The sequence below is a fragment of the Manis pentadactyla genome, chromosome 9 (genome assembly GCF_030020395.1).
Source record: "Manis pentadactyla isolate mManPen7 chromosome 9, mManPen7.hap1, whole genome shotgun sequence".
NCBI lineage: Eukaryota > Metazoa > Chordata > Mammalia > Pholidota > Manidae > Manis > Manis pentadactyla.
The window spans coordinates 114,887,446-114,910,912 of NC_080027.1; the positions used below are offsets into that span (position 1 = coordinate 114,887,446).

Here is a 23,467-nt window from a genome sequence, read left to right on the forward strand (position 1 = left end):
TCTTGAATCTCTGCTAATCCCCCAGTGCCATGCTAATCTGAAAGAGACATGCCAATGATTAGTTAAAACCAGGAAAAGCTATTGTTTGCATTTGCCCCTTGAAGTTGAAACAGCCTGGCAGTTTGTCTAATCATCTCTACCATAACTGCCAGCTCTTGCAAGCCATACAAAAACTTGTAACTGTTAGTAGTCACATAGTTGTGATTGACTGCATTTTCTGGACACTCCCTTTTTAATATTTATCCAGTAAAAAATGTAATCTGAAGGAATTACTTCCCTAGATCAGAAAGCATATAGGACAAAAACTTCATTTTTCTGTAATAATTGAGCTTTATCATAGCAGATCTTCTCTTCTGTCATCAGCTAACAAAACAGGAGACTGCACAAAAGAGAAGGTACAAAAGAGGGAGCTGCAAGCAAAAATCCCCTGGACACACCCTGGAAGCCATGAGGTTCTATTGGTACAATCACATCAGCATCTTTAACAAGTCTTCCTTCTAAAGGCAAAAAAGGCAGAGCAGGGGCAAAGGAGATCCCTTCTGATCCTAACTTATATTTGTTACACTCTCTAGAGCAGCGGCTGTCAACTGGATATGGGAAAGCTACTGTTCTAATGAACTGTAAAAAAAAAAAGGATTTAATTAGAATCAGGAACTGTGCATAACTCAAAGCTTCTATGTCCAGGTGCCACAGTGAAAACCTGGGCCGATCCATGGATGTGTCCCAGGCAAATGTGTGTCAGAGCAAAGAAAGAGTACTTACTACTGCTGGAGCCAACTCTCTGTCCCCAGTTCAAAACCCCACAAACTTAAAGCCTTTAAAAAGTTCAGTCTAATATGCAAATGCTGACCTGAAGGAAATACACTTTCACACAGTGGTTATTCTCCCTCATGACTGTCTATTCAAATATAAATAGATTAAGCCACTTACTTTTTCAACAAAGGACATTTTTTCCATTTTTGTCAATTCAAGCTCTTCCTCCAGATTCCTGCAAGACTTCTGCAGAGCTTCTGAGGTATCCTGCAAAGTGGTGTTCTGGGATTGCAGCTCCTGAACCTTCTGCTCCAATTCCACTGCTAGGTGCTCCAATTCTACTTTTTGCTTCTTCCAAAGTTGCTGCTCTCCTTCCAGTTGGGACAGTTTAGAGACGAGCTGCTCTTGCTCTTGAATTTGAATTTTTAGCACACTGATTTCTTCATCCTTCTTCTCTAGTTTCTGTTTGCTATCTTCTGCTTCTTGAATGAGGCCACTCACAGAAGATTGCAAAATAATGTGATTATTTTTTGCCTCCTCAAGGCCTTGTAGCAACTGAGCCTTCTCATGCTGCAGGGAGTCCACTTGATGTCTCAGAGCCTGTTCTTTGGCCTTACAGACCTCTTGGTCATTACTCAATGCTGATACCTTCTCATTTAGCTCTTTTAATTGCGTTTGAAGCACCTCCACTGCAATTTTAGTGTCTTCTTTCATCTGTACTTTTTCTTGCTCTTTTTCTTGCAATAGACTTTCAAATGAAGAATTTAATATTTCTAATTCAGATACTTGTCCTTGTGCATTTTGTAATTCTTTTGTCAGATTTTCTTTTTCTGATCTGATCTTGACAAGATCTAATTCCAAATTGCTCAGAATTTGGGCATTCTCCTCTATTTTTGCTTTTAGGGTCTCTACCTCTGCTTTGGAACTCTTGGCCTCAAGAATCACATGCTCTTGGTTTTTTCCCGATATCTCTAGTTCTCTTTCAAGGTTCTCAACTCTATCCTTAAGCACAACTGCATCATGCTCACTTTCCTTCAGTTTCCCTAAGACATGCAGCTGCTTCTTTTCTTCGGCTTCTAGGTCGACTTTCAGCTTTTCGATGCTATTTCTCAGCTGATGCACTTGCTGCACAGGGGAGTCCGGACTCTGTTCTTGGACCTTCCAGGTTTCTCGGTCATTACACAAGGCTGCTACTTCCTCATTTAGCTCTTTCAGTTGTGTTTGGAGCATCTCCATGACAGCTCTAGATGCTTCCTGCATCTGTATTTTTTCTTGCTCCTTTTCTTCTAATAGATTTTTAAATGAAGAGAGTAACGTGTCTAATTCAGACACTTGAACTTGTTTTTCTTGGAGCCGTTTCATCAAATTGTCTTTTTCAGACCTCACTGCGACAAGGTCCAGTTCTAAAGCTTTCAGGCTTTCAGTCACCAGTTCTGCTTGTGTTTTGAGGGTTTCCACCTCTGCTTTGGCATTCTCGGCATCAAGAATCACCAGCTCTTGGTTTTCTTCTGACATCTGCAATTCCCTTTCAAGGTTCTCAACTTTATCCTGAAGCGAGTCATTCCTACGCTCACTTTCTTTCAGTTTCTGTAAGACGTGGAGCTGCTTCTTTTCGTCAGCCTCAACACGGACCCTCAGCTTCTCAATGCCTTTCCTCAGCTGGTGCAGTTCCTCCTGGGTTGAGCTCAGCCTCACTGCAACCTCCCCCTTCTCCATGAGCGCAGCCTCCAAGGCCTTGGCAATGTCCAACTTTTCATGTTCCAATTCACTCAGTTCGGTCTGCAAGCTTTCAGAGATCCTCACGAGTGATGCTTTCTCTTTATTCAGTTGTCTGGTTTGGTCTTCCAGCTCACTTTTTTCCAAAGACAGTGCCTGTGAGTCCTTTTCCAAATTCTGCAGCTGCTCCTGGAGATAAGCTTTATCTTTTATCACCTTGCTGACCTCTGAAGACAGGGTCTGAAGGAGCTGCATTTTGTCCTCTACCTCAGCTCCTGCGTTTATGTGATGTAGGCATTCACCTTGAAGAGATTTGAGCTCTTGTATCTTCTCCTTCATCTTTTCAGACATCAGATCCAGCTCTTTCCTATCTTTTGACAAAGTATCTAATTCTCCATGAAGCTGGTTTCTCTCACTTATGACCACAGAGAGCTCTTCCTGAAGACAGGTGATAACTTTCTGCTTATTTTCAACGTCTCTTTCCAAATACAGCTTCTCTGCTTGGACTCCCTCTAAGTCAGAAAGGGCACGATGCTCGATGCTACCCTTCTCAGCCTCGATCCTCTTCAGTTCATTCTCCACATCAAGCACTCTCTCTCTCCATTTGTTGTTCATCTCGGCTATTTTATCTTCAATAACCTGATGTGACAATTCATCTGTGCCCACTTTTAAATTAGAATCAAGGTCTTCTGAACCTTCTCTTCTCTGGTGTAACTCCTGGTTATCACAAGAAAAGGATTCCAATTCTTCACGTAAATTTGATTTTTCTTTCTTAAGTTCCTCAACTATTTTTTCCAGTTCTAAACATGCTTCAGTCTTGGTAGTTAGTTGTACTTTCTGCAAATCAAGTTTTGAGTCTAACCCTTTTATTTCATTTAGCAAACTTTCAACTTTTTGGTCACATTCCTCTATGACATGACATAATCTCAAATTCTCATTTGATGTCTCCTCTACCTGCAGTTGGAGATTCTGAATGGTTACCTGGTTCTCCAGAAAACCCACAGGTACCAAGGCATTAGGACCAGAAAGTGACAGTTTGGAAATGTGTTCTGAACAGCCCTGGGTTTTATCTTCCACTACGGTCTTGTAACTGGTTTCTGGTGACTGCTCCCTGGACCAATCTGTCAGTGTGACTGCACCCATCTCAGTTACTTTCTCTGTCTTTAGACTGAGATCCTGCTGTCCATCTTCTTCACAAATCTGATGAATGTCATGCACTGATGTTCCATCTTCAGTTTCTGATTCTTTTATATCACAGCTATCGTTTCCATTCCGAATAGCCTATAGATGAATTATGAGAATGCATTTTTTAAAGAATCAAAATAGAATAAATCAGATTATTACTTGATAGAAATTGGCATCTAGCCTCTGCTAGACACATCTCTTCAAATGGCATGTTTCCCACCACATTCTCCTCTCTCCATCCAAATTGTCAACATCATTAAATATTCAGTAAGTGTTCTCCATGGTCTTACTCAATTCTCCAAGGCACTGACTAAGATATTTATCACGAAGAAAAACCCTTCAGTTATTTCACCATCTACATCACAACATATTTAAATTTCTTTGTTTTTCTTGCTAAGAATATTCTAGGTAGCTTAAATATAGTATTTCCTTTTGTTATCAAATGAGAGAGTAACAAATTCCACATGAAATTTTCAGCTTCCATTTTTAGCATTTATAATTGTCTTCAATAAGAAAAAACAGTAAGGCTTCATGACCAGATTCCCAGCCTAAGGACTTAATCACAGAGCAGGCACTAATTCTTGATAAATCACATGTCTGACCTCACCTGCCTGCTGCCACCTCACGCCTGCCCTCCCTACAGTAGAGAGGCAGACAGGGAATTAAGGGGGCTCTGACCTTACAGCATTATTAGTGTCCCCAGAAGACTAGAAAGGACGGTTGTAAGTAATGAAATGATTTTGTATTCAATTAAAAAAGGTCTCTTGAAGCAACTGATACCCAATCACAGATTTGTTATCAGAGCAAATTGTTAGAAAATTATTCCATAATACGCAATGAACTCCTACATTTAGTTTTGTAACTATAGCTCTGTAACATTTGAAGTCATCTGAAAAGGGCAAAAGAGTAACAGTCACATAGCATTACCATTCACAAGCTCTTATTTAATGTTTAAGTGTGCTTTATTAACTCACAGAGTGAAAACACATACATATCCTGAAGAAGACTGACTCCATGGTAAGAATTTTCTCCAGGAGACTTGAAAAAAATCATTAGTGATTTCCCATATAATAGTGTCTCAACGTAATCACTGTAGAAATTCACCCTCTCCCATAAGGCTTAGTCATGTTCTAACGTTCTGGCTTGTTTTAAAAAACTGTTTGGTGTATTTTGTTCTTAAGTCCTTGAACTTTAAAAATATTTTAAGTGGGATTTAATGGAGAGCTCAGTTCCACACGCACTGCGCGCCTACTGGGCATGTAATCAGGGAAATAGCACGTCAGTCATGCCAGGTACTTACATCCTCTACGTCAGTGCCGAGCAGAGACCGAGAACTCAGGTCCAGACCTTGTAACTGGAGTCGCGCGACTTCGAGCTCAAGTGACAGGTGTTCCGTCTGCTTCTTCTCTGCCGCCAATCTGGACTCCATCTCCACCGTCACGCGTGTCAGCTTCTGCTGCCACTGCTCATCTTCTGACAAATACTGCTTCCTAAGACGGTCGAGCTCTTTCCTCTCAGAGCTTAGTGACCGTTTGAGCTCTTCAATTTCCTTATTTTTCATCATCTCTTGATTTTCGATTTTCTCTTCTAGCTTCTTAAGGGACTGCAGGTACATCTGACAGATGGCCTCGGGTTCCTCGGCTCTCCCCACTGGGGAGGACATTGCCTCCTTGGTCAGAGTCCCCTCCTCCAGACTTCCGCAAGACACTTCCTCTACGTGAGACTGGTTTGCTGAAACATTCCCTTCTATGTCGTTAAAAAGAGATGTTTCTCCTGTCTGTTCTAAAAGAAGATCTTTGTAAAAAGAGGACTCTCCCAAACTTGTAAGACCAGGGCTGTCAGTCACACCAGAGAATGACAAGGACAGAAAATGTTCCTCCTCGGGTCCCGGCATCACCTCCTTTACCAAGTCCCCTTGAAAGTTTCTCAGACTCACTGACAAGACTGAATTTTCAGCCTTTAATGTGTCGACATAGGACTGTAAATCTGACATCTTAGAGCTCATTTGACAGTGCTGATCATGTAAAATCTTGTGTTTGCTTTGCAAAGATGAGAATTTCTCCTGCAATTCTGCAAAGTGCCTTTGAACTTCTTTATTTGACAATGTCAAATATTCATAGCAATTACTGTCATCCAAAGGATTTAAGGGTGCAGACTTCTGCTCATTTTGCTTTCCACCAAATTCACCTTCTGGCATTTCTTTCACTAACTCACCTTGGAGAAGACCATTTTCATCATTCAATATTTTAACTTCACTGACTAATTTCTCTACCTCTTCAGCCATTTTACTAGTTGCTGTGATACATTGTGATCTTGAATCATTCAGCTCAGACATGAGTTCAAACTTTTCGACCTGCAGTATTTCACACATTTTCTCTAATTCATTCAGCTTGCTCATTGCTGTTTGCAGAGAGCACTGTAGATTCGCATTATCATTTTGACTCGCTGACAACTCATGAAGCACGGAAGTATACTTTTCTTTTGTGTCTATTTCAGAGTCTTCAGGGTCCCTACTTTCTTGTGACTGAGTGTCTTGCTGCAGATTTCCAGCTTCCAGTCTGCTTCTGATTGTCTGTAATTCATGCTGCAGGTACTCCTTCTGTATCTCACTTTCTTGAAGTTTTAATTCCATATTTCTTACCTTTGCTTCTAATTGTGCCAGTTGTGCATTATAACTGTCCAGAGAAGTATCTTTAGCTTCAAGCTCTACTGGGAGTTGAACATCACACTTACATATCTTACTCTCTCTTTCATTCACAGAGTCCCTAATTGGTTCCAATTCTAGAGTTTGATGCTGATGTACAGTCTTCATCAATGTCATCAGGTGCTCATTCTCTTGTGATAAGGCACTAAACTCCTTCTGCATCTGACTTTGTTCTTCCTTTAAAGTCATGATTTCTTGCTTTAAACTGTCAGCCTCGCTCTTGGAATTGTTGTGCATGTCTGTGATCTCAGATCTCAGATCTTGCTGCACTGCCTCCAACTCTAATATTAGATTCTGGTTCCTTTCTTCAGCTAAAGCTAATTTTGTGACAACTGCTTGGTGCTCCTTTGCAAATGTTTCTTTTAGCTGTTCCAGTTCCTTTTTTCTATTTTCACAAACATCAGTACATTCATTTAGCAAGCATTCTAATTTAGAATTCTTTTCTTGCACTGCTTTATATTTTTCACCAAGATCCTCAAATGTGTTTCTTGTTTCTTCACATCTTTGTAGTAAAGCAAATCTTTCTTGCTCGTACCGATTAGATAACTCTGACATGCTTTTGTCTCTTTCATTTATGCAGATAGAAATACTCTCACATTTTTGGAGTAAGTTAATCTTCTCTTGATTTAAGGTTGCATTAATTTCCTTGAGAGTCCCATTCTCTCGGGTCAGCTCTTCAATTTCCTTTTTATGTTGAGAAATGATGGAGTTCATTTCCTTTTTCTCCAAGCTCAGAGTTTCAGACAGAAGTTGTAGCTCCTTTAGAGATTCTTGAAGTAAATGGTTGTTCTTTTTTAATTCTTGAATCTCTGCTTGCTCAGTTTCTAATTTTTCATTCAAAAGTTGGAATTCTCTTTCCTTGTGCTCCAGGGCAACTAAAGTTTCAGCAACAACATTCTGATGAACAGAAGTATCTTCTTGTAACTTACTGATGCGTTGACTTGTTTCAGCTACAAAACTTTGATGCATCTGTTGTTCTGCTTTGATGAGATTTTCTTCTATTTCTCCTCTGACTTGTACCAACTCTTCACACTGCCTTTGCAGATCTGAGTTCATCTGCTTTTGAGAATCTAATGAAGACTCAAGAGAAACAACTCTACTTTGTAAGATGGTTGAATTTTTTTGAGTTTGGTCTGCTTCTAAATGGCATTTGCTCCATTCTGAAGGCATGCTTCCTTGCTCTCCAATTACACTTGCAAAGGAATTATTCACTGCAGGCTGCTGTTCAAAAGCCAAAACACTTCTGTGATGTGCTTCATCTGTCACCAGAGAAGAATCTTTGGATTTTAGCAGATCCCTGAGGCTCTCATTCTCAACATGCAAGTCTTGGTAACGCTGGTCTTTGTCCATTATTTCACTTGACAGTAAGTGAAGCTTGTGTTCTAGATCTCCAACTTGCTCAGTAAGCTGGGAAATTTTCAAACACATGTTTTCTATTTCCTTCTTATGTTTCTGATCTGAGAGCTCGGCTTTCTGTTGTAAGTCTACATAAGCTTGTTTCTGTGTCTCTACCTCCACAGTCTTGCTGTCTATCACATTGTGAAGGTTTCTGATCTCGACATTTAGATTTTCTTTTTCCATGTCCAGTGTTCTTACTTTCTCACTGTATTCGTGACTTTTTATTTGTTGTGTCTTAAGACAAGTTTCCAAGTGATTTATTTTACCTTGCAAGCTTTCCTTTTCTGATTCCTTCTGATTTAAAAGTTGTTCTTTTTCACTGTTCCAACGAGAAAACAGAGTTTTTTCTTCTCTCAATTCTTCGTATTCTTTCTTTTTTAATTCCAGAGCACTCAGTAAAGCTTTGGACTCTCTCTCTGTTTTGCTTAACTTATCATTCAGTTGTTCAATGTGATGTTCCCTTTTCTTCAAAAGATCTTGTGAACAATCTCTCTGCTTTTCCAGATCAGCCAAGGCAAGCTTCAGTTTCTCTAAAGTCAAGGAATTCTCTTGCTGATTTATTTTTTCTTGAAGATCTCTTAACCTGGTTTCCTGAGAGGTATGCTTAGCTATTGAAAAAAAAAAATGTTTTTTATTGCCATGCTTTAAATAAATATTTATTCTATAAGAACCCTAACTCTTAAAAACAAACAAACAAAGCTTCTCAAGCCCTGTAATAATTAGTATTATTGCCTGGTACCTCCCGGAAAGTAGATAACATTAGATAATTACCTAAACTTTTACAGAGACAATGAGAAAACGGTCCTTTTAAGGATTGTCATACAGGTGTTCATCTTCTTTCTAAACAGCTTAATGCGGTGTTATATCAAATAGCAAGGGATTCTTTTCCTAAACACTTCAGCTTTCTTTTTCTTTGCATGTGTTACATGTACGGGTATTCTTCCCCTTTTGAAACACATATTCACAAAGAGAAAACTGCGAGAAGAGCAGCCTTGAAATGGAAATATCCCACTGGTTAGAGTAATTCTGGTTTCCTAGAAAAGTAAATAACTCCTCCACCATTTTAGTCAACAATCCGTAGGACTGAGCTTGATATAAAAGAGTATGTGATGCTATCTATCAGTAACTCTTGAGGCCTGTGTGTGAATATTATCGAGGGACAATGTCCCCTGCATCCCAGCCCCTCAAAACCAGAGAGTAGCTATAAGTAGAAGAGTCACCTGGAAGGTTTTTCAAGCTCTACACCACCTTGTTCTCTGCCTACTAGCTCACCTCTACCCACTGGCCACTGGCCACTGCCAGTTGGGAATAACCACAATGCTTTCATTCCATAGTGATGAGAAGGCTTCGTATTCTTCAAGTAAATTTGGGAGAAAATAAAAATTAAGAATCTCAACAGATGATAAAGGCATCATGTAGCATAAACTCAAATGTTACACCAAATGGAAAATAATTCCTATTTTAACCTGCTAATCTCGATCTACCTACTGGGAGTCGAAGGAGACAGCACAGCAAGGGCTATGAATCCACTTTGCTTGGGAGGACCTTCAGCAATGGCACTGGTGACCAATATCAAAAAAGGCCCCAGTCCTTCCTTCTCCTAAACTTTTCTTTCAAGAAAGCTGAAGACTGACATGTTCACCAACTGCCATGGAAAAACTGAAAGCTGTTTTGAGGGGATTGGAATTTGAAAAAGAAAACAGTCACAGAGAAGTGTGACACACATTCGACAGGTCAGGTTAAAAGAAACCCTAGATGTGCAAATACACCCCAGGTAAGAAAGAAAATGTAAGGAAAGGACATATGGTACATACAGATGAATGTAAAACCCAACAGTGGGTTCATTTAGTGAGTATAGCATAATTCTATGACTATACAGAAAGTAAGGAAATAAAATCAGTCATCAAAAACCAATGTTCATTAAGGGCTGGGAAAACATGCATTTAATATAGGGTTTTTCCATTATAAGAGAAATGGCAATAAGTGAGACGAGCTGTCTAGATGTAACTAACAAACACACTTGAGACACAAACTAGCACTTTGGGGCCAGACAGCACCGACTATTTATTTTCTGTGTGGAAAATATTTATCCTTCTGGTTTCAAAGTGCTGAGCAGTTTGGGACTCAATGTGTTCCAGTAAAAAAAAAAAAAAAAAGTCCAACTATCACTCTGAAAAAGTGGAAGAGGGAAAACTGTCTTCACATCAGACATCTTCCTGAAGGAACAGAGAGAACCACTCAAAGAAGGTTCCAGTGCCATCCATCCTCCCTTGTGGGGCCACTGCTTAAGAGAAGTAACCCTGAGCACCAAATTTTCTTACCCTTCATTTCTTCTGCCAAAGCCTGGCTCCAACTCCAGCCCTGCTTGGCCTTCGTCAGTTCCTCCTCCAGGTGGCACACGGCCTGGGCTCTTTGCTCAGACTGACTCTTCAGGAAGCCGTTTTCCTTCTTCAGTCCCTAAAGCACACAGTAATGGTCATAATCAAAGCCAATGTTTCAGCAAGGGTGACTTCTGCCTTAGTAAGCGTCCCTAAAGGAACTGTTTATCTTACCAGAGGAATCACACTTTTCTTTGACTTCTGAGTGAAGTTAAGACATTCTTACTTCAATCTAATTTTACGAATACAAGTCAAAACGAAAGGACAAAACCCCAAACTGATGATAATCTTTTTCCTTCAAGAAATATATTTCTTTGAACCCTCTGCTTGTTAAAGAGGTAGCTCATAAGGGAAATCCTATTTACAGGACCCTCAAAGACACAAGCTCCAAGTTCCTATCACACCTGAAAAATCAAATACATCTTTATGAAGATCTGATGTGCTAATGAACCAAAATAAATTCACACGACAATGTCTTACTTTTCATTGTAAAACTCTCTTAAGGTTCACAGTTATAAGCATAACTGTGTGAGCAAGATTAGCTTTAATAAATGTTTATTAAGAAAATGTGCCATGTGACAAGGTGCTGAAATGGGCATTATGAAAGATGCAAATATAAAGAAGACAAAGTCTCTGCCTTCAGGTCAGATATCCCCAGTGGGGGCAGATGTAACACCAATCACTTGATACATACCAGAAGTGCTAAATACAAAAGCACAGCATGGGAAATCAAAGGGCTGGAGCGCAGGTAAGAATTCACTGGAGATGGGGGAATGTGAGCTTTCACAGTGAAAACAGGTTCTTTGAGTACCTGATGAAATGAAGTATCCATGCATCCATGTGCAAAAAGTAGCAGAGAAGCACATGCATTTCCATTCTATTAATAGGGAGACCTTTATATTTTTCTGAAACTTCAATATTTATATGCCAAAATAAAAACCCTACTGTTTATTAACCACCCAAGCCTTGCGTAATAAATATAAATCTTCTTTTCATATTCCTCAACCTGTTTTTCAACCTTCAGTGACTTAATAGCTGATGAGTATCTCGACCTATATGGTATGCCACCCTCTGGACCTCAAGGAATTGGAACGTATCATCACAAACTCACAGAACCAAGTACCTCGCATCCGGGGGGGGAGGAGAGGAATTTCATAAAGCTATCTTTTTAATTTTAAACCACACTTCAAAAATACCCCTCTGAGAAACAGAGGAGAAAAATTTTGAATCTTAAGGAAACAATTAAGAGCCATCCTCTAAAACCCTACTGCACCGTTAGAAAACAGATGGCCCTGGCAGTGATGTGCTGGAAGGCTGCCCTCAATTATCAGTCTGGTTACTACCAGCAGATGGGTACCCGTGTGCCAAAGCCAAATTCAAGAAGAGGGAGAATCTGGCTAGTAGAAAGTACTTGAAATCTTGCTGGCACCTGCTGTGTTCATGTATATATGTTCATTTCATCATCAAAATAAGACAGAGCCTTGTTGTAGCTACAGTCCTCTGGCCCCTTTGTCCTCATCCTGCCTCCCATCCATGAGCTGAGCTGACAAGCTATCGCTATATAATTAAGAAATCCATCAGAGCTAAAGGGCTGCTCCAGCAGAACCTCAACACTGAGAGGTTCATGTTCATATCAGTCAGCGATAAATTCTGCAAAGAATGATCAGTAAGTTGCAACGATGTGACTGACTTAAACTTGCATCATGAAACTATAGAAACTCTACTCGCTTGTTTACTCTCCAGGCTCAGAATAATCACCAAAGCAGAGCACAGATGTGAAGAGAAAAATAACTTAGAGCACTTTAACAAGGGTAATAGAACATAATTATTAGTATCTCTTTCCTAAATTTAACAGCAGCCAGATCTGCAGGATCAATGCTAAGATCAGCTCAATGAGTTCACCATCAAAGGGTAACAAGAACTTAACCACCTACGTTGATTTAGCATTTTTATTTTGCAACTTATAAAATATTTTTTATCCTAAAAAACTGATCGAATCAAACGGCATCTACATCTGGAGGTGGGACAAGAAAGCTGAAGAGATACTGGGTGCAAAGCTGGGTGCATCCCAATAGGAGGAAGGAAAAAGGAGACAAGGAGGGAGGGATCCAGGCAAAGGGGGCCAACTTAGGTTTATATATGTCTGTTGATCTCTGTCCATCTCAGTCCATAACTAGGGACATTTAAATGAATAGGAAACTCAATGGAAAGATTAATACATCTTTCTCTGTTCTGGTATTAGCTCTATAAATATTTGTTCTAACAAAGAAATGTTCAGCCAATCCTGGGACCCAGCACGCTTATAATTTTATAGCTATGACTACCCCAAGAATTTTAAAAGGGCAGAATTTAGAAAATGAACATCTAAAGACGGATCTGTAGGCTGCCATCCATCAGCAATTAGTATTCTGCGAGGCTACAGCCACTTAAGACTTGATTGGGTAGCTCATTGTCAACAAGTTAAGCAGACAAGGATGTATTCTCCTAGGCATCTCTTGCATCTTCACATGATCTGCTAAACTGGGCACTAGTCTAGAAAAACGCAACAAAATCCCTCTAACCACAAGCCAGGATTAGAGCTTAGCAAGCAGTTCCACCCAGATCGACCTCGGTTTAGGAGCAGCAAGACAAGTACTGTCTCCACGGCCAGACAAAACAAATTTCAGTCTCTGTGCGGCATTTCATGATGCCGTCTATGAACGGAGCTTACTACGACCCCTGCGGGGACAAAGTCCATATGGCGACACGGAATGAAGGCAAAGAATGTGTTCTTCTCCCTTCCATCTCATCCTTCTTGGCTGCCAGAATAAGCTCCTTAGAGAACCTGGTGTAACACAGATCCCACACTCAGCAAGGCCCCATGCAAGCGTTCCCTCGTCTGGCTGTCAGTCAGTGCTAATCCCAATGCTGTGGGGCTGGGAGGCTTATAAAAACCCTCCATCCACTTTGATACTAAGTGCTAACTTTCTCCTCGACTGGCCATTAAATCATGTCCTAGTACTGATAACTTCTCATCATGAGCAGCGTGTTAGTTTAGTAGATTCGGACAAAGAAAATTTCAGTACAACTGTCCCATTTCAGCATCCAAAACCTGTATGTGTGCTGAACTTGTTTGTACTTACCTACAATTCAATACAGAAAGAAAACCAGAACAATAGAAATAGTAAAACAGACAAAATTCTCAATGTGAAAAATCTGAAATGCACTCTCCCCTGTTTATCATTTTTTGCACCTCTGGTGACAGCACACGCTGGAGACATCAAAAGGTCATTAACAGTTGTAAAGACCAAAGCAAGGAGCAGGTGGACTGCAGTAATGTACTGAGCACTTAGTGCTGGGCATTGGCCTACGCACTTTACATGTAACATTTACTTTAATCATTAACACAGCTTTGAAAGGGAAAGATATTAGTCCCTATATGCATATGAGCATAGTCAGGCTCAGGGTAAGTCATTGTTCTAAGCTCGCACAGCAGGAAGGTGGCAGAAAAGTGATGTAAGTTTAGTTCCCACTTACTCTAAAGCCAGAAACATTTTACCACTCAGTTATACCACCACTCTAACTGGGTAATTCACTTTTCTGATATGAATACCAATTCAAAATACAAGAGCCAGCTAAACCCTTTGAAGTCTTGATACCCTCAAAAGAACACACACACACACACACACACACACACATGAAGACAAATACTAATTCCTTGGCCTTGTGCTAGACACTGTTACATGACTACCCTCGCTGGACACAGATGTCAATGTACTGTAGTGCGATACGATAGGCATTTGTTATCAGTGCTGGCTGGAGTTCACGGCGGACAGCTCTATGGCTGACAGACCAAACCCTGTGCGGATACACAAGTCTTCAGAAACACCTGCAAGACAATGTCCAGCCTTCTGTTGTGCCGTGGCCAAGCAAACAGTGTTTGGACCCTCTTAATCAAACGATTGCTTCTACAAAATGTTTGCACCAGGCAGCCAGTGGAGCAGTGGGAGAGAGTTCCTGGCTGAAAGGGGAGGCTCACAGAGGGAAGATCTCGGTGCCAGTCAGCCTGTGGAAATGTTAGCAGAAGCATCTGTTGGTTGGTCCCCACTGGCCAAAAGGCAAACATTTGTTTTGCTGAAACAAACATTTCCATTTGAAAACGTTCGCTGATGAAACCATCATTTGACAGGAAGTTTTCTTCCATTTGTGTGGCTGTAGCTGAAAATTCCTGTCTCCACCAGCATCACCTATCTGAGGCCGGCCACTTTACCAGTCGCCTCTTTGCTATGGACAGATGTTCTGATTTTATCATCACGATCACTCTTCAAAACCATGGGGATAAATACATCTAGACTTTCCTCATCTGGACAAGTAACATTTTTGTGCAGCATTAAAAAAAAAATCTTTACTGTCTAAAGAATGATTGCAAAATATTTAAACAGTAAGTGGAAAAAATTCTTTCTTGTGACATTTGGTGGAAAAGAAAACATCTACTGTTTTGCTGTACTTTATAAAATTACAGCGCTGATTTACGGCTGTATCCAAGTTGTTTCAGTCTATAAACTGTCCCTAAGTGGTTCTTAATTAAATCCTTTAAAATAAACCCAGGCCACCAAATAATCAGAGAGAAGCCAAATTAAAGTAAGTATGGGTAAAATCCTATCAGTAGAAGGCAACTCAGGGTACTCTTGTATACATACCGTCGGGGAAACTTCATCCAACATTTTGTATAATAAACATGAACCTCTAAAGACATTTTAAACCACACCTGCAATGCTCAACACTAAGGTTAGTATTGACTTCTGAAGTTGGTGTAATTTACAATTACTTGCTTTTTTATAAGAATGTTAAATCTAGAAATTCTTCATCTGTCACTACTCTTATTTATTTAAATCTATGACTTTCCTTAAGGTTTTAAAGAAAGATTTTCCTTTCTTCCATCCTTCCATCTCTAGGTGATCTAAAAGAATCTCAGAAAGAAGTAGTACATGTTCTTAATGTTAAGTCATGTTTTCCTATAACTGCTAGTGTATATTAGGAATTACATGGAAATGGAAAATGGAAAAAGCGTGTATGTTCTATGTCACAGGTTGACAAAAATAATAATAAGACACTGTAATACTCACTTCTAGCAAATAAAAAAGAAAATGATTTACAGTCACGATAAACTACTGAAAGCCAGTGCAGAAGTTCTCTTTAACCCTCCCACTCGGTCCCGTATGGAGTTGGTGATACTCATCTCCACTCCGCACGCACCTCACTGCTCCTCCGCAGCTCATCTTCCCTGATCTGACTCGCCTGCAACGCCTGCTCAGTTCTGCAGAACCTCTGCTTAAACTCCTCCAAGTTTTTTTCTAGCTGGTACTTTACTGACGTGACCTACAAAGAGAAAACAGGGCAAAATTTCATTTTCATATTCTTTCCTTTTCGAATAATTATTTATTCTTATATAATAAAAAGGTCACAGACTATAAGAATTGAGGCCATCTGTTTTGATTGAGACACAATATATCATAGTGAAATACAGCACTATAAGTTAAACTTAAAATACCGTCATATAAACTTTGATGTCACTTGGTGACAGCATATAAGAGATAGAAAAGGCTGGGCTTGGAGAGGAAACAAGCGACTCCAAGGGTGGCATTCGTTCGTTGTCAACATGGGTAATGCAAAGTTACTGCAATGCCTTTCAGAGGTGGTGCCATTTGATAATTCACACAAATATACCGTTTGGCTAAGAATAGACAAGACTGACAAATTTTATACATTATGTTCTGCAACTATAATGAAGTATTTGTTTTTATGTCTATTCTAAAACCTGAAAACCAATAAAATATGTTAAGTTTGTATATTTATGAACTTTAAAAAAAAAAATAGCTACACATACAAGTCAGGTTTATTCTTAGCAGGGAGGTAAGGAGCATGACGGGTTTCTTGGGTGGTCGACAAGATTTTATGCCCTGACACAGAGAGTGGTTATAAGAGAGCATTCCTTTTAATTTATTAAGTTGCACATTATTCTATAAAAATTTTGTGGGTTAACACAAAAAAGTTTAAACATACTATGCATATATGTACAAAATATAGGGACACACGTGTGTGTGTGTATGAATGTAAATAAATAAAGTTTGAGTCAGCAGAGTTTCAAATGGATTGAGGTATGAGAGGAAAAAAAGAGTTAAAGATTTGAAGAGGATAAAGGTGGTCTGGGCTGAGCAAAGTGAAGAGTGGAATTTCCTGGGAGGAACAAACTGAAACAAACTGCTGGAGTCCTGCTATGAACGTGTAGAGTGTGGGATGCCTGAGACATTCGGATGGAGATTCTGGGTGCACACCTGCAAGACAGGGGGGTCAGAGCCCAGCTGAAATATAGGGGTCAGCCTCACACAGACAACTGGTAAAGCCATAAAACTCGAGATCAAGTTTTGGAGTGAGAATTAAATAAGAGACTTTTCCAGTGCTTTGACTATTTGGGGGACCTAGTTTGGGAGAGCTCCCACCTGGTGACATGACCAAGAGCTACCAGAACAGACACCTCCACAACTCTCAGATCTGAGACCCTCACTCACCCCCTCTTATGTGAATGGAAGAACCCAGACCCAGATTCAGTGTGCCCCCCTCTTTGATAATTAAGGAAAGTGAGGACAGAGCATTTTTTTTCCTTAAAAAGTATCATGTCAGCTGTGGTACAGAAGTAACATGTATGAGGAAAGGGGATTACTGAGGGAGAAATAAGTCAGCGCCTACTTTATCCAGTTCGGCCTGCAGGGCGTTGTGCGTGTTCTTGGCTTGCTGTAGCTCCTGGGTGAGCCTGGCCTTCATCTGCGCGCACTCTTGGTCCAGTGTTTGGAAGGAGCGCTGCTGACGGGACAGCTCCTAAAAAGCACAAGACGCACCCATCAGACTGATGGTCGCTGACGAGGGAGATTCCAGGGTAAGACACAAATGGCTCACGGGCAGGTCTGTACTGAAGGAGCGGGCGACAACAGGCAGCCAGGCTGACCATCCACTTGATGATGAACACAGTCAGCCTCAGCCCTGGTCCCGGTAATCAAGTCCAGGTGTCCAAGGAGACGGTGAAGCAGCCCGCCAGTTGACCACATGGAAACCACCCCATGTCTGCCTGCCCGCCAATCTTAAACTAATCATCTCTGTTTTGAAGCATCCAGGGGCAAAAGAGAATACAGCTGAGCCACGGCCACAAGTCAGTTAAGAGTTGATCACACCACACTCAAAAATGGAGTTTAAAACATCAAATATATACATAAAAATAAAGCATTAAATGCCACTTACAGTTTAGAATGACAGCAAGGATATGCCCCCAATTAACTTTGATAACCACATAAGGATACAGGATCAACATTTTTCAGTCAGCCTTATGGAAAGGGTATGAAACGCTCGCAGGCTAACCCACCCAACACTGGCGTTAATACCCACGGAAGGACGTCTCCGGCCCTAACCTGTCTGCCAACTCTCTTCCCCACCGCGTCAACTACCTTTCTAATGTGTTTGCCAACTCACAGGCTTTAAAAGCGGCAGGAGAACGTAACACAATTTCCTTTGCAACTGAGAAGAAATATGAGCCTTTCCTACTCAGTATCCAATCTCAAATCAGAGCAGATGGATAAAAAAGAGCATTCTGACTACTAAGTCTCTTCCCCCACCAAAAACTGAAAGATGGAAAAACGTGAAGGGAAATGCAGGGACCTCTCCCTCACAAAGCATTTCCCGCTGAGTAGAACTTTCCAGATGGTGGTAAGCAGCTCCTTTTTTCAAATGGTCCAACCATGAAGTGCCCACAACAGCCCTCTGGACAAACTGCTCACGGATCCCCTTCCCTTACCTCCTGAAACTCCTTTTCTTTTTCCTTGATTTTCTGTTCCAGAGAGCACCTGGCACTTTCTGCATTTTGTCGCTGACAACTCAGATCTTCAGTCAATTTTTTCAGTTTTTGTTCCAATGTGGTACACTAACAACAAATAAAAATGTTCAGTACAAAACAAAATTATTCAAGGAAAGAAGGGAATATTTTTAATTTTAGATAAGTTAGCCCCAAGATCTGGTTCACGTTTACGATTGTGTTTTGACATTTTTATTTCATGAAAAATTGGGCTTCAAACTATCAACCCAAAACAAAACCATTGTGATTACTTTAGCACACACAAAATGTATATTTGGGAAATATCTGCAAGGATGTAAAGCATTAATTAGACCATTTAAATAAATACTTCATAATTTGCACTAAGAAAAAAAAGCAGGTTTTAATAAACATTCTAACATGTCACTGCATGGTAACAAGAGGTTAAAACACAGTGATGCTGACCTGTGTAATTTAGAAGCTGTGAAATAATCAGGGGGTACCCTTACCCTCATATAGCAGTCTGCTTCAAGCATAATAGATTTTATGAGAAAATATTAATATGTTTCTTTCTAAAGCACTTCCACTATGCCATTTTAAATTTCTGGAAGTTCACGGCACCCCAGAAAATATCATGATTGGTTTTTAACCAAGTTGCCAAAAGCAACACCAAGGGCATTCTTTGGCATTTTTACGTAGCCAATTATCCTTAATTTTTAAATCATGAACTACATCAAAATTTAGGATGTTAAAATTAAGTTGGGACAAAATAGTCTTAAAATTTCAAGTGTTGAAACCCACTCTTCTGAATCTTCCCCATGGTGTTCAAAGCCGTAAACTGCCCCATAAAACAACTCTCAAAGTTCAAAGGAAGAATAAGTGTACTTCATATGGGTCTGGGAGAACTTCCTGGTCCAAAAGAAACATGCCCCAGTTTGGCAAATCTCTATACTAATGCATTTCTCTCAGATTCATTATAGTCTCATTTAGAACTATTAGAAATAACAGAAATTTAACAGAGAATTTGGAGGAAAAGAAAACACTTTGTAATCCTTGCCAGAACACCAGACAGACGCAAATTATTAACTAACCAAAGATGAAAAGGTCAAAGCTGGTCATCAATGACTGAATGATCTCACAAATACCAGAGCTTAACATATATCAAGTTAAAAAAGTAATATATTGATAAGTTGATCACGGGGACTGTTGAATCACTGTGATGTATACATTTGAAACCAGTTTAAGATTGTATATTAACGATACTTTAATAAATGTTTTAAAAAGTAATATTTTGAGCCTGTGGTTCAAATTAATCCACTGCCTTGGAGGTTAAGACATCTTTACTGTTATCCTACTGTTCTTGAATGTTCAAATCCCCAAGGAAAAGTATTACAAAAATTATTTAAAATAATAACAAATGTGAGCTCAACACGTATTTCTTGAGAGCCTACTTTATGCAAAGCTCTGTGCTAGGCACTGGGGATGGAGCAATACACAAGTCAGATAAAAATCGTTGCCCAAATGATGCTCCAGTATTTTGATAGCTGATAATTCTCAGGTAAACAACACCCCCTCCGCCCCCCACCCACACACACATGGCAGAGGATGAATGAGCGCTGTATGCCCTCTGCTGGCCAACCTTTAAACTGCAACACATTCCACTAAAGGATCTCAGAATCAATAATCTTTTCTTACTAGGAACAAGTAGATTTAGAAAAGAGCCTCTGGGAGGTATTTATATTTCACTAAAAATTTTTTTAAAACAACATTCTGATACTGATGATGCAAAATTGATGTAAGAGTCTCTGGCCACTAGGGGTCATGAATGTTCCATAATATTCTAAAGTAGTGTGCAGAGCTAAAGTCCTTGAGAATATGTAGCATGACCCTGTGTACTCACTTAACACTGAGCCTGAGTTTCTCATCTGTAAAATGTGGGGAAAAAAATGTGGGTGCTGAGCTCCAAGTTTGTTGCCAGCCTCAATACTCTGTATGTGAGTTCAACTGTATCCCACATGGGTCATAAAAACTTGGAAAAGCAGCATATGTTTACAAAAGAACACAACAGTATTGATTTTGGTGAAATTAGCCCCATTTTATTTATTAGGTAATTCCAATGGTAGATCAGGGAACTGCACAAAGCTGTTTGACGTCAGCAACACATTTGACAAGGTCATTATCCTTGGAAGCAAGACCTAGAGAGGCAAACTGCATTTTTGGGCAGCGGAAGCTCACTGGAAGAAAAATGGAATCCAGAAAGCACTGAACAGTCAAGTCCTAACCTGGGAGGGAGTCTCTAATAGAGAGAAAGGCAGGGCTGCGTTCTCAGCACCATCCTAGTCAGAAATTTTAATTCAAGATGCAGTAGGAAGAGACTTCATCAAATGTATTAGATAAAACAAGGATCCCCTATCTTGTCACACCGAAACCAAGAAGTCAAAACATAAAAGGATAATTTTTATATATAGGAAGGCCTGAGTTGGCAGAAATACAACTGAAAAATGAGCTTAATTGATAAAGAACAATGTAATAATAACAACTAATATTATAATAATTCACCATGTGCCTTCACAGAAATTATCTCCATCTTTACAACAATGCTATGACACAGGTATTATTAACACTTTATAGATTAGACAATGGAGGCTCAAAAGTCAATTAAGTGGCTTCAAAAGCAATACAACTGGGATGTGGCAGAGCCAGGGCTCAAACCCCCAAGTCCTTCTTAACTTAGAAGACCAATTTACAAGCTCAGACTTCACGAAAAGAATAAATATATGGGTCAAGGTAGGTCGTAGTCCCATTGAGCCTTCACTGCACCCACATACATCTAAATCCGTATTTACAAATATCTTCTATGTGCAAACCATTGCACTAAGAGAATATCTAAAAATGAACCTAGACTACCATTTCCAGGAAGATGGATAGATGTATATTTCTCTATTGTTCACATAAAGAACAATTTAAAACCTTGGGCATTATATTAGAAGAAACTTAAGAGAACTCTGAAAGGGAAGAAGACTGACTGAACTTTGGGACCCAAGGGAAAAACATGATGGTGTGGAAAGAAAAGAACTATCAACCCAGAATCCTCATACCCTGAGGAAGTATCTTCCAGGAATGAAGAGGAATCAGAGAGGAAAACTAAAAGAAACTGTAGTAGACTTACCCTAAAAGAGTGGTTAAATGAAGTTCTCCAAACAGAAAGGAAATTATGTAAGAAGGAACCTTGGAAGGAATGAGGAAGGAAGCAACTATATTGATATATATAATAGGCCTTCCTTCGCTTCAATTTTCTAAATTATGTTTGATGGTTGGAGCAAAAATTATAACACTGTTTGATGTGGTTCTAAACATATGTAAAGAAAATTATATTATAAATGGGGAGGGTGAAAGGATGAAAAGAGAAGTATATTCTATAATCCATTAGATCTGGTAAAATATGACAATAGAATGTTATAAATCATGGGTGTATGGAATATTATAAATTATGGGCAAAAATAATGTAGTATCAGGATCACTATAAAAGCTCTACAAAGAAATACACTCAAAAATACTATAAATAAATCAAAATGGAATAGTAAAAAAGATTCACATAACCCACAAGAAAGCAGGAAAAAAACAGAGAAATGAAAAAAGTAGAAAAAAAAGTAAGATGACAGATTTGCACTGTGACCTATCAGTGCTTACATTAAATGCAAAAGGTCTATATATTAAATGTAAATGTTGAAATGACAACAAAGGATTTAAAATATTTCATAAACCTAGCTGATAAAGCAGTGGATAGTTTGAGAGGATTGACTCCAATTTTGAAAGAAGTTCCACTGTGTGAGTAAAATACTATGAAACAGCATCACATACTAGTCATTTGATATGACAAACTTCACTGCTGTCCTGTTTTAAGAAATTGTCACAGCCACCCAAACTTCAGCAATGACCACCCTGAGCAGTCAACAGCCATCAACATCTAGGCAAGACCCTCCATCAAAGCAGAAATATCACCACTTGTTGAAATCTCAGATAATGATCAGCACTTTAAACAATATTTTTTTATGAAGATATATACATTGTTTATTTAGATATAATGCTACTGGCACACTTAACAGACTACAGTCCAGTGCAAATATAACTTTATATGCACTGGGAAATAAAAATTCATTTGACTTGCTTTATTGCAGTGGTCTAGAAGCAAACACACAATTATCTCTGAGGTATGCCTGTAAATGATAAGGGTCAAGCCACCAAAAAGTCATAGCAATCCTAGATGTATATGCACCAAATAACATAGCTACAAACTATGTGAAGCAAACTGATAGAACTGAAAGGAGAAACAGACAAACCAACTTACGGGAAACTTTCAAAATTCTGCCATCAACAATTGATAGAACAAACAGAAAATAAGCAAGGATATAGAATTCAATAACACAATCAACCAACATGTAGCTTAGAGGCAGTTTGAGAACCCTTCACCCAACAACAGAATATACATTTTTATTCAAGTGCCCACAAAACATGTACCAACACAGACTATATCTTAGGCCATAAAACAACCCTCAACACAATTTAAAAAACTGAAATCATAGAGCATGTTATCTGAACACAATGGAATCAAACTAAAAGTCAATAACAGGAAGAGGAAAACCTTCAAACACTTGGAAACTAAACAAAGTGTTTTTAAATAATCCATGGGGGCAAAGAGGATATCTCAAGGAAAAAAATTTTTTAATATAATGAATTGAGTAAAAATTAAAATACAATTATCAAAACTTGTTGGACACAGTTTAAGCAGCAGAGAGAGAAATTTACAGCATTAAATGCCTACATTGGAAAAGAAGTCAAATCTCAAATCAATTATTTCAACTCCCCACTTCAGCAATCTAGAGGAAAAGCAAGATAAACCCAAACCAAGCAGAAATAAAAGAACAAAAATCAATGAAACTGAAAAAAAAAAAAGAGAAAAATCAATGAGCTGAAATGCTGATTCTTTGGAAAGACCAATAAAAATCAACAAAAGTGACAAATCTCTAATATGACTGACAAAGAGAAAAAAAAGAGAAGATGCAAATATGAGAAATGAACAAGGAGTATCACCAGACCTACAAACAGTAAGGAAATACTACAAATAACTCTACATACATAATTCTGCCAATTTAAATGAAATGGATCATTTCCTCTAAAAACACAAATTATCCCAACCCATCCAATATGAAATAACTAATTTTACCTCCAATGAGTTCTACACAAGGGTATAAAGGGCATATAGAAGTGTAGGCAAAGGGCCTGTTTGTGTTTATACAGAGGATCAAAGCCTAATTTGGCTACCCAGAAAATCAACTAAGATACAATATGAAAAAGAACTTCCAACATCAGCACTCTCTGGAAGACTCATGCCAGAAGATAATCATCAAAAAACCCCAACAAAGATCCACGCACTGCTACAGCTGTAGATGCACTCATCCCACCAGTTCCTGGACTTGCCATGGGAATGAAGAAGGA

General features: G+C 39.2%; 1 protein-coding gene across 1 annotated transcript in view; it reads right to left on the reverse strand.

Annotated features, from left to right (window-relative positions):
• The window catches only part of CENPF (centromere protein F), a 53,685-nt gene that overhangs the window by 14,720 nt on the left and 15,498 nt on the right, over positions 1–23,467 (reverse strand). Inside the window, exons 8-13 of the mRNA XM_036912537.2 lie at positions 17,957–18,082; positions 16,861–16,989; positions 15,370–15,492; positions 10,078–10,213; positions 4,955–8,364; positions 931–3,750 (exon numbers count right to left, since the gene is read on the reverse strand). Of these exons, the coding sequence (XP_036768432.2) occupies positions 931–3,750; positions 4,955–8,364; positions 10,078–10,213; positions 15,370–15,492; positions 16,861–16,989; positions 17,957–18,082 (6,744 nt within the window). The remainder of the gene's footprint in view (positions 1–930; positions 3,751–4,954; positions 8,365–10,077; positions 10,214–15,369; positions 15,493–16,860; positions 16,990–17,956; positions 18,083–23,467) is intronic.